This window comes from Cryptotermes secundus, unplaced genomic scaffold (genome assembly GCF_002891405.2).
Source record: "Cryptotermes secundus unplaced genomic scaffold, Csec_1.0 scaffold303, whole genome shotgun sequence".
NCBI lineage: Eukaryota > Metazoa > Arthropoda > Insecta > Blattodea > Kalotermitidae > Cryptotermes > Cryptotermes secundus.
The window spans coordinates 524,889-537,714 of NW_019726229.1; the positions used below are offsets into that span (position 1 = coordinate 524,889).

At 37.5% G+C, this 12,826-nt stretch overlaps 1 protein-coding gene across 1 annotated transcript in view; it reads right to left on the reverse strand.

Annotated features, from left to right (window-relative positions):
• The window catches only part of LOC111864031 (death domain-associated protein 6), a 34,584-nt gene that overhangs the window by 20,506 nt on the left and 1,252 nt on the right, over window positions 1-12,826 (reverse strand). Inside the window, exons 2-6 of the mRNA XM_023850975.2 lie at window positions 12,565-12,678; window positions 10,363-10,491; window positions 8,135-8,560; window positions 3,531-3,616; window positions 1,579-1,676 (exon numbers count right to left, since the gene is read on the reverse strand). Of these exons, the coding sequence (XP_023706743.1) occupies window positions 1,579-1,676; window positions 3,531-3,616; window positions 8,135-8,560; window positions 10,363-10,491; window positions 12,565-12,678 (853 nt within the window). The remainder of the gene's footprint in view (window positions 1-1,578; window positions 1,677-3,530; window positions 3,617-8,134; window positions 8,561-10,362; window positions 10,492-12,564; window positions 12,679-12,826) is intronic.

Consider the following 12,826-nt stretch of genomic DNA (forward strand, 5'->3'; position numbering starts at 1 on the left):
CCTCCATCTTCAGGGTAGAAGAAAAAAGAAGAAAATCTTTCACTTGCGGTTTTTCTCCTTTTATTATTCTACCCTGAAGATGGAGGCGATATGTTCCTCCGGAACGTCGGTCAACACAATACCTACACGGCACCACATCCCAGAAGACTGCTCTCTTCACATTCATATAGTTTATTAGGTTATGACACCACACAGTCTGGTAGATGGGTACCAGTGTTTTAGAGGAACGCACTGCCTTCACCTTCAAGATCAGGTATTGTCTACCCTGATGATTCGGGGATCTCAGCTAGGCTACCTGCTACCCTGACTGAGGATTTTCATGCATTTTGTCTATTTCTCAAGGCAAACACTTGAACAATACCTTCACAGTATCCCAATTTTTTTTCTCATCTTGTTCAATAATATATAACATCTGCAACTGAAACAATGATATTGTGACGTGTTGCACTATGGATGACGCCCCTCCCTCCCCGCCAGCCATGACATGCCGAGCGGAGCTGAAGGGAGCCGATTCCCAGCACGCTGGTCTCTATGCAAAGCGAGTAAACACCGGTTGCTAAGCAAAGCGAGTAAACAGCGGTGACGTAACACGGGATGCCACAGTTGCTACGTAGCCATAAACAACTCCCAACAGCGTTGCTAGGCTATCGGCAAACATGGCGTCAGACAACAGTGGTGCCTATTACGTAACTGTTTTCCCGTTGTCCGGCTGAGGGTTTATAAGGGAACTACACAGCCACCGAAGACAGTTCTCAAGGCAGCAGCCTACGAGTTGAGTTGAAATCTAGCCAGCAGTGAGCAGTAAGGAGTGAGTTGAATTCTAGTAGTCACCGATTTCGGTTGTAACAAGTGATTCGTGATAGAGTGAAGAGATTATTACGAATAGGGTTATAAAGTGTGAAACCCTGCAGAGTGAACAGATGATTACAAATAGGGTTATAAAGTGTGAAGCCCCGCAACAGTGTTATAATTAATTGTAGCCGATACTTGTAGGTTCTTAAATAAACCAATTAACAATTTGAACGGCGTCTTCAGTAACAAAGACGTTACAATATTAAATAACCTAGACATACTATAAGATTAGATGAACCACTCAATATAACAGTTTAACCGCTCCCGAAACATGGTGACTTACTGTTTTATTTCGAGTACTGTCTGTAAGCTTAAACAGGAAGAATGACATACGACATGATAGATACATGTTAAAGAACAAATATGCCAGCAGATTCTAAAGGGTTCTGACAATGACACATAACATTAGGAATTACCTGGATTTCTGACTCTGTCCATCGTTCAATATTCTACAAACTACAGAACACAATGTTTCAGAGACTGGGGTTAGCGCTTCCTAAGGTACCCAAGAGAGTAGTGTTTCATCCCTCGCCTGAAGACAGAATCAGATCCACTTTCTGAAACAATGTGTACTCTATAGTTTTTTGGAATGCCAGATGATGGGTGAAGTCCAAAAACCCAATAATTCTGAACAAATATGCTCTTTATTAATCAGATGTAACATGAAATTCAGGCAGGTTTCAGTTGCTGTTTGGAATATCTAGTTCTGATCAGCTTTTAATTTACCTGAAAACGCAATTCTTCTATGAGTCACTTTATCTCCATATGAATCTCCTGTCAACTCACACAACTTCTGGTATACTTTACAGATTCTAGCTTTGTACCTGTTGAACAGTAAATGATAAATTGTTAGTCAAATTTTGAGCTGTATTAATATCACCAAATCTCACCTAGAACAGGTCTAATATCACTGAAAATGATAACAATTATGGAAGAAGACTAGGCTATTCCATGCATTTGGGTAAAATCTGAGAGCCTACATCACTGTGAAGCAAATTTTATTTTGGTCTGCATCGCAGGCCGTGCTATAGCTCAAGTGGTTAGTTGCTGGCTCCCCACTGTGGCAGCCCGGGTTCGGTCAAGTGGGATTTGTGGTGGACAAAGTGGCGCTGGGGTGGGTTTTCACCGAGTACTTCGATTTCCCCTGCCAGTCTTCATTCCACCAAATTCTTCATCATCATAATCACCCGGGGCAGGTACAATAGGCCATTCAGTAGCCGAGAGGCCGAGTGGACACAGCTGGACTCCACACCCCACTAGCGAATTAATTGGTCTGCATCAATTCAATATAGCCCAATTTTACATGAAACTCCAATCCAGCTCTACTAATTTTTTCTGAAAGCAGCTGAAGGTTACAAAATTTGTATACTATACAAACTATAGATCTCATTCTCATCTACAAGTTTACATAAAAGATTTTTTTGAAATGGTGTATATCTAACAAATAAGAAAATAAAATGGAAAAATTATTGTGGCATGTAGACCCATTGCTAAGCAACAATCGCACAATAAGCAACCATACAACAGTTGCTATCAGATAATGTTTCTGAAAACAATGTTTTTGTGGCAACAATTGCACTGCAACAGAGGAACAGTGTTTTCTGTGCAGTCCATGCCGAGACATTTGTTAGTGAGTGAGTGAGTTAGTAGCTGAGACCAAGGACAGTTCAGGAACCTAGAATGTCCTGTTGTGATTTGTGAAGTGTGCAGAAGAGTGACAGCATAATCCTTACTTATAGTTACAAGCTGTAAGAGTCCAATAAATCCAATTCCCAATCCAAAAACTCTATCTACAGTTATATACACATGACATTATTACTGAACATATTGCTCTGCATTATAAAACATCTGGCAGATATTTTTTCTTTGAGAGAGGACAACACGCTGAAGACAAATATAAATAATAAAGTTTTATCTAGTTATTGTCTGTAAATCAATAGCTAGCAGATTCCCAAGCTTCATTTCTTCTACAGTTGACACTGCATGTAAATTTACCTGTTAACACCGCACTGTCTCTAAAACTGTTAAATAACGAAGCTTTTATCAGCTGACAGAAACCGCATGTGTCAACATTACAATAGCAGCACTTGGAAATATGCAGAAGGGATACTATTACAGTACGACATATCAATGGAAAGGTTAAACTGTTGAAGCCTTCCTTTCTGAGCTCAGTGGGGGTGAAAACATCACATTTTAAAACAGACGCTGTGGTTCTCAGAGTTTGTGAATAACTAAATCCAGAGGCACTAGAACTGTCTTAGATCAATAACTGTGGTGAATGAACCTGGTATAAAGAAACTTCAGACTTTGCTACCATCACCACAATACTTCATCCACTTACATTTCACACTTCACTTATTAAAAAAAATTATGGGAAATCAAAAATGGCATTATGAACTAAATAATTTGCATTACAGTTAGTACGGTTTGCAAGCATGGCTTGAACTTTGAATAACAACCATCTAGGAAACATGCTCTAAGACTGTCATATCAACATGCATTTAAGGGTGCAATATCATTTACACAATAACATTCCTGTAAGCCAATGATATCCCCTGAGATTCTGTGAGAAAAGTGTGCATAATGAGAACCAGTAAGTAATTAGTGAAAAATAGCTTCTGGAGAGAGCTCCCCCCTGTCATCCATCCTTTTTATATGATGATAGCTGTAGACAATACCTCTCAAGTCTGATGTATGCAGAATCATTATCTTCATCAAAAACAACCTCCTTTTCCTCCAGCTTTGCAATACGGTTTTGCAATTGCTACAGGGGGAAAAAATACAATAATTTATGCACAAATGTATTAATAAACAACAGAAACTTATTTAGCATATAATGTCACTGCATGTTAAATTTACAAGAAATGTAGTCATGAGTTTGAGGTGCATTCCAAATTAGTATGTTATTACTGCACATGATTTACATCTTTCTGTTCAGAATCCAAATAGCAATTCATCTAACACAAGCTCTAGTTTTTGGAGCAGTGAACAAGAAAATATTGAGGGGCACACTTTATTCAATAGAAGATTGCAGTTTCCAATGCACAGTGAGTCTGTTTTTGAGCACTGGCTCTGGTGGAAGAGTTGCAGGCTCTTCCTAACAGATCAGGCTGACACACAATGACTTTTGACTGTGCTGTTTAGAAAACTTGCTGTACTTCAAAACAATATCTCATTCAACATATTAGTATTTAAATTGCCATAATTCTCAAGGGAGAATTTATAGGAAATACGTATAAGAGTTCTTAGCCCCTTCCTTTATGATGTGGGCTTTGTGTGTGGGATAAAAATCGTGTTGCACATGAAGTTGCAAGATGCCAGCTCTGGTCGAATTATTGCAACTGTTGGGAGAATCACATCTCTGCAGTACTATACGATTATCTGAGACAGAATGATATCATCTCAGTTCCAGAACTTTTGCACCTGATTATGCTGGAAGAATTTCACAGCGTATACTTGCGTTCCAGGATTATGAAACCGTTTCAAACCTCACTTCATGTCTTACACAAGGAAAGGCATATAGCATAACAAAATTAACAGCATTCTACCAATTGGCAATGGAAACTGAATTTTCTATATTGTCATTGTACAGGAAATGTTTTCAAGATGAATGTTGTGCATAGACATCCAGCACATGGTCTCTTCTTCACTTAACTTTCTGCCAGTCCTTAAATTACAGCAAAAATTGACTTAACAAGTTTCCCTTTCTTAAACAATAAACATTATATTTCTGAAGAATAAAATACACAAATTTTTTATTAAAAATCCTTAGGAACATAAGCTAATTTAAATGTCCAACTGTTTCAACACTCCACTCTAAGATACTGCACAACATGCAACAGACTCGTATGAGAATTAGTGAAATGAACAAACAAAACAAACTCCATGGTTTTAAATTGAATTGTTTCATTTTAGTCCGTTACACTATCAATCACAAAGTTAATAGAGTCCGTACACAGCACACAGGAACATATCAAACCATAAGCCATACAACCTCAAGCTGACGTCTCCCATCTTCGGGATGAATTAACAAGGAGGAGTTCAGCATTTTATATCAAATATTTTAACATTTTAGCGTTTTAACTTAAAAAAAATAGGTTCGGATGAAAAGTGAGAACTTGAGAGTGTACTCAACTATCTTAGCATGTTTTGTGCTTTTACACGTCAACATATCGTAGCAGCATCCACACGACAAACATAATTGTGAACATCAAAAAACAGCGACAGTGTTTCCATAATTATAGCAAGTGCCTCTGATGATGGTTGTGTCAAACCGAAACATGTAAGGCAGAAATAATAATAAAAAGTGACCTACAAATTGTTACACTCGATGGACTCTCTATTAACTTTGTCCATGGTTTTAGTCTGCAAGCAAATTATACCAAAAGACCAAGCGACCACCACTTGTCAGCGAAGTTAGTACTGAATGAAGGGGAAAATCTGTATACTTAGAAAGCTGCCCACAGTCACTCTGCCCACAACAACTCTCAACAGATATTGCCACGATTGAACTTGAGTTTCAGTTATTAGAAACCAGTGTTCAACCCCCTCAGCTGTAGCAGACACAACTGCTAACTCCTTTCAAGTATATCTGATGGAACTACTCATTCTGTTTACACTCTAGATCAATGAATGTGAACAGCTGCTAAGCATGGAACATGATTTTGGTTGGCACTATACTGAGGATAAAAGAAATGAAAGATTCCCCTAATAATGTAAGTTTACAAACTCTTTTCTTTAAATATAATATGTTCCATGAGATGGGAAGAGTTTTATCATTCCAGGGTAAACAAACTGAAAGTATGGCTAAGACACTTGAGATATTTCCATACACTAGCAGTGCTGGATTTGAAATTCTCCTTGCAGTGACTATGAAGAGTATGGTTTCAAAGCCATGTAGTTCAAAGAGAGCCTGATGTTTCAGAGGAACATATTGTCTCCATCTTCAGGGCCAAAAAGTAAGCCAAGCAAGAAACATGAAGCAGGTGGCACGCTAAGCTAAAATGGCATTACAACCCAAAAACTGTACTCTTCATTGGTGAATCAATCTATTTATAAACTGTCTGTACAAGAGTCCCTTGTCAACCACAGTTTTTAGTATTCATAGTTGAAAGATTCTATACTGTTCATCAATTACAATGTCATGGGATACCATCCCCCAACCTGCCTCTTGATTATGTAGGATCACTGGGAATCCAAGATTGTAAACTTCGTCTCTTTGACCATCACTCCTTATAATATTGTCATGTTTTAGGGGTGTGACTATAGACAGGTTATGGACTGGTGAACGGACATACTGACCACTCGTATATATCACTCGGAACTACAAGTAATTACAGCGTTATCGCTAACCTCCACTCTTTACAAATCACCACAGCATCTGCTAAGCCTTTTTTCAGCCTGCTGTATCTTCAACAGCTGCTCCCTACCAATGGCTTCTGACAAAGGAGATTCTTCAGCTTCTGGTGCTCATGTTGAATGAATGAATATTTAAGGGGTGGGCCTTCTTGGCCCTTGAACTGCAACCTACAGTGATCTATTGTGCTTCTCCTTTTGATTAACCCCTCAGCAATCCTGCGCTTTAAATGAAGCGCAGAATGTTGTATGTGGGGGCGTCAAAATAGTCACTTGGTTCCATAAAGTACTGACCCAAGTGACGTAATCTTAAATAAGCTAAGGCCTCACATTCACACAGGATATGTGTGGCTGTTTCATTTCCTTCTTGACACCTCTTGCAAGTGGGAATATTACTTAGCCCCAGTTTGAAGAGGTGTCCTTTAAGGTGACAGTGTCCTGTAAGTAGTCCCACCACCCATCGTAGCTGCTTCCTGTTTAACTTCAACAGTTCCTTCGCTCTTTTAGCAGAGGGTCCTAGTATGAGTCCCTTTGCTTGCCTGAGTCCAGTCAAGGATCTCCAGTATTTCTTGTGCTTCATATTTGTCCAGTCCCTGATTGCCTTTCCGGTAACTCCTATAGAGATGCCACAGGCTGGTTCAGGTTGGTGCTCATGTTACTGTCTGGCAAATATCCCACAACTGAACTCTTGTCAACTGTCAACTCAACTATAGTACCATGTCATGTATAGCACTTTATACATTTACATAAGCATGTATTTTAAGTATAATATACACACATTTAGCCTCAAAGTTTATACTATGAGATATTTAGCACAATTTAATCCTGCCACTGCTTAGTAATCAGTGCCCAGTCATACACCCAAGCTGACTTTTTAATTTTCCATAAATATGAAAATTAAAAGAAATTCAGTAGAAATCCAATTTACACATATTACAGCTTGGAGGTGTTGTGCTATTTTAAGAGATATAATATATACACTACGAGAAATACTGATTTATACGAGTATAATACTACGAGGAAAGGTGATCTTCATGTACAACAATGTAACACATCAGTTTTTAAGAAAACTGTTATTAATGTGGGCATTAAATTATATAATATACTTCCTTTGGAAGTTAAAAAGTCAAAGGGATGTAATGAATTTAAACATAAATTAAAATTATTTTTATTTGATCATCCTTTCTATACACTGAATGAGTTTCTTCAACAGGGACATGAGGAAGCATAGAAGAAAAGGGAATTGTAGTAGTTATTGTTATATTTTTAAAATTCTTAGTGATGTTGTAAGGCAAGTACAGTTTTATTTTTAGTCTAATACATTCTAGGATTATAGAGCTTTTAACAATGATGTACTTAGTGAGTTGACTTGTTCAAGTGTTGCAGTTGTAACAGTATGAATGCAAATAAATATGAATATGAATATGTTGTATTATGAAGATGGTTTGGTAATACTAAGGAGTGTCATTATTACTATTCCTATGGTAGCCAACATCAGGTGACAAAGCAGGATAACACCACAGCTGGATATAACAATTTATAAATTCTTCTACTTACAGCATATACAACCAGCAGGGAGGTTTGACCTCAACACTTTCATGACAGGTGGAAGTATACACCCAGGAAGTTCAAATTCATTCAGGAATTTAGTTTGGGAAACATGTTTCTAAAGCCATGTCAATAAACCTATAGGAGCAGCAATGACACCATTTTTCAAGTACCGATAACATGATGAGCTCGGCAGCATACAGCTTAAATCATCATTCCCCCAAGCTCTCAAGACCTTTGCCCTTGCTAACTATGGCTATACCAAGTGGAGCTACGTTACACATTACATAACACCTGCGGCTGGCAAGAAACTACACACATATACAACGAATCAACTATTGAAGTTATTCATTATCCACCAGTACACACAATGACTTACCTCCATTGCTTTCGAGAGTTTCTTAATCCTTCTGGCTTTATATCTCGATTCTGCAGCATTCACTAGCGCAGAAATTTCATCCTTTCGTGCTTTATCTTCATCCTCTTCTTCTGCATGACTACACCCTGGTTCTACCACATCTGAATTATTAGGAACATGAAATGATCCATTGCAAGTTTTCTGTCTTTTACTAGGTGCTTCACAGTTCTTCAATCTTCGAACTTTAATTTCATCAACAACGTCCTTTATATATACATATATACTACAAGGTCTTTTCTTTATATCACTCATCTTACATCTCACTAAGTTCTCGAATTCTTGTGATGAGGTATAATCGGGCTTAGCCTTAATGTAATAACTATGTGCTTTATGGAGAATTTTTTCCATTTCAGGGCTTTCATTATTCTGCCGACAAAGTTTCAGGAACTGCAACAAAACTCTGATTAGGAATTTTATATTATATTATTCAGGTGACACTCTTACAATCTCACAAAAGTGAATAATATAAGGATTACGATCTTCTGTGTAATCTGATACACAGGAACAAACTACATGGCAACACATTCCAGAAAACCATATCTTTATATTACTCATACCTTACATACAGAACATTTCTAAAAATAATATTTGGTCAGTCAAACAGCACTGGAAACTAAAAGTTTTATCTTTTCAACAATGAGGATGAGCCCATTGTACTCGTAAATTTTCTTTCAACAATTTAATAACTTCAAAAAACTGCGATAATAAGGAATGTAACATCATTCCTGAGCTTAATAAAGAATTAAAACATGAAGATGGGGTCACGCAGTAGCGTAGTTGGTTAAGGCACTATGCTACAAGCTGGTAGGTCACGGGTTTGAGTCCTGATGACGTGGATTTTTCAATTTACCTAATCCTTCCAGCTGCACTGTGGTCAACTCAGCCTCTAACACAAATGAGTACCAGGAATCTTCCGGGGGGGGGATAAGGGTGGCCGGTGCTTAAGACTGACAATCTTAGCGCCATCCGTGAGCCAACTGTCTAGAGAAAATGTGGGAGCCTCGACATCTCACAACCGTATGGACCTCTATGGTCTGTTACAGGGATAACTTTACCTTTTTACCTTACCACAACATGAAGATATAGGGGAGGGTGAAAGTATAGCTCCAAAATTTCTTAACCTGATACTGATGAAGATGAGTGGTCAATTTTACCAAATATGACATACAACTATGAATACAAACAATTCTATAGGGATGTGTGTGTATGCACAAATGTTCACACTTCATTATTATTTATAACATCAATATTTGCAAACATCAATCTAACCGTTATTTTCTCCCACACATTTTAAACAAATCTTATTTTAGGCCACAGCTGTATACAACTTAGTCACTGCCACATTCTTCTATGGGCCAGATATCCTTGAATGTAATCTTGAGATATTTTATCACATTCCTCACTTCAAGTAATCTGTTGAAATACTTTATCACTTCTCCACTTCAAACAATCTTATCCTATCAGCTTCTTTTATTCTCCTTAAAACATACAAAAGTCAGAACTAGGCATAAATCTAGAGAACACTAATGAATTAACTAAGTGCAGCACAAGACATAAACTTCTTCAAAAGTTGATAGTCATCCAGAGGGCCAAGGAATTTACACTTTTCATCAAATGCAAGGATTCATTATTGTGCTCACGAGAGCCTACTGGATCCCACCATTAGGCACTTGAATCCAGTCGCCATTTTTATATAGATGCCATCTATGCTTAAGTATTCTCCTCCCCCATGCTTTCCAAACAAAATTTTGTATTCATTTCTTATCATCCTCATATGTGATATACGTGATATGTCTATACAATATCGCCCTCCTTGAATTAATCACCAATAATACTGGGTGAAGAATACAAATTATGGATAGACTTGAAAGGATTCTGACGATGGTGTACACTGTACTTCTTTTGGACTTCATCCATTGTCTGGTATGTAAAAGACAAAAGACCACGACATTTCGAAGACTGGATCTGTCTCTGTCTTCAGGTGGGTAGGGAAGGATAAACCTACTCAGTTGGTCCAATTAGAAAGAGCTAATCTCAATCACTGGTCCAGTGATTGAGACTAGCTCTTTCACAGTTCAATTGTATAAACATTCAGATATCATAGATGGTATAGGTAATAGGTTCCTTATGCATAAATATTAAATGTATATGAATAGATTCAAAATGTTTCAAAATTAGTGTAAAATCACCTCGTCAAATATAATTTGACTTCTGTGTTCTTCATTCTTATTTGGCATAAGTTTAAGGTTTTGTGTAAAGAATTTGAATTTATCTTCCTTTTCCACCTTATGTTCTCTGGCTATACATAAAGGCTGAATCTGAAAAAAACAACATTTTAAAAATATGTGAGGTAATTGAAAATTACACTGAACTAAACACATATGAACTACAATATAATCCTTTCCCAAGTTTTAACACATTACCCATACATATACCTTACTAACAGAATGCACAATTTAGGGTGAAGAAAACTGCATCATTATGAGGAATATTCTTCAACAAATAATGCTAGAGTGATCAATCAAGCATGATACAGCCAGGAAACATGCCCCACATGAAAGAGATGACAAAAACTACATATAAAATTTGGAAGAATTCTGTTTTCTGGGATACAACGCCATGTAGTCACTGAAAGTCAACTGATGTTTTGGATGAACATGTCACCTTCATCTTTAGGGCTGAAGAGTATGCATGACAAGAAACCAGCACGAAGCAGGCAAAAGCTGCTTGCCTCATGGTAGTTCCTCACGTTGCTTACTCTTCAACCGTGGTGATGTAGGTAATAAGATTCCCAAAAACACCAGATGGCTTCCAATGGAATATATGGCAATATATCCCAGAAAACATAACCTCAAATCCTACATTAAATTTTTGTCATTAAATCTTAAGGTAAGAAATCTCTTGGAGAGTCTAGGCATAGAAGGAAGGAAAATTTTAAAATGCATCATATAGTAACAGGGCGTGATGATATGAATTGCATTAATCTTAACTTGCAAATATTGTAACCAGCCTTCAGATTTCACAAAATACAGGATATTTCTTGAATAGACTCTGTGGCCTTTAGTCTGCAAGAGAACTATACCGACTGCTGCTTGTCGGCAAAGTTAGTGCCAACTTTTGTGGACAGACGCTGTGGCGTGATCAGCGTAACGGATTCCCATGGCTGTTAATCTCTGTTTTCTAGTCTGGAACCGCTACTTTTCCATTCAAGTAGCTCAATTAACCTCACGAGGTTGAGTGGACCCTGTTCCAGACCCGCTACTACACAGAAAATCTGGTAACGCCGGGAATCGAACCCGGGACCTCTGGATCTGTACCCAGGAATTCTGACTACTAGGCCACAGATGCAGTTTGCTTGACTAGATGAGTGACTGTTGGTTTCCCATGAACGACTGCTCCATGCAGTTGGGATTGCTCATCAACATACTTAAAAAGAATATTTTATTATTACTGAATTTACATAACTGTGCTAGAGACTCAGAACTTGTGTTATGCATCAAATAGGACACGACAGTTGTATGGAAAAATTAAAAAAAAAAAATATATTACATAATATGACTTATTGTGGTACTAAAAATGAAGTGGCAAGTTGTTGTAAAAGGAGAGAGAAGGAGACAGGGGAAGAACAGTGGAATGACAAAAGAGTAGAAATGGCTTTGTGAAATGACAGCCCAAAAAAGTGAAAACACCCATGGATCATGATAAATCCTTTCCATATATTTCATCATCACCACCAAAACCATCGCTACTGCCACTGTCTTCATGATCACTGTCATCACTGTCACTGTCATTTTCACCTTCATGCTCCTTAGCCTTCCTAGCATTAAGTCTTCCACCATCTTATATGTAGCAGAAAACAAAACCATACTTCAAATATCTTATTACTAAATATATTCTAATGAGATTATGTTTTAAATCATCACCACCATCATCATTAGCATTACCAAACAGACAAAATTTATTTTTCTTGACGCCAGCAGAGCTCAGTCTTCAGTATGTTCCAATCTTTTCTAAACAATATACAAAATCTAAAACTGTTGAAACTTCTAATCTGCTGTTTCAAATACCTCATTTTAGCTAACCAATATTAACTCCATATTATAGGGTCTTTCCTCAGGAGCTCATAATTATTAAACTGATCACGATATTCCTCCAATTTTGTGAAACACAATTATTCAGCACCATATTCATAAAACACAGGTACTGCACTCAATCCTGACATAGTTCAATCAATTTTTATTAATAGCCTCCTAAGTGGTTCCTTCTAGTGAGAATCATGCCTTGATTTTCAAGAACTTCACAAATAAAAATTAATTTATCATACAACTGGGCTTCCACAGGTTAATCACACCAACTTGAACAACAAAACTGACACTTAATTCTTTGCTTACCCTCTTATTTGGTTCATTAATACAATAAGTATCATCTTCCGCTGTCCATCTCTTTTCTGGCTTAACTTGTAACTGCAGTGGCATTTCTGTAACCTGCTTCAAAGGATACTTATCCTGAAAAATCATCAATAGGTACTTAGCATCATACAAGCTGGTATCATAAAGTAAAAGTAAAGCTGTCCCTGTAACAGGCCATGATGACCCATAGGGTTGTGAGACGTCGAGGGTCCCACATTATCTAGACAATCGGCTCAAAGATGGC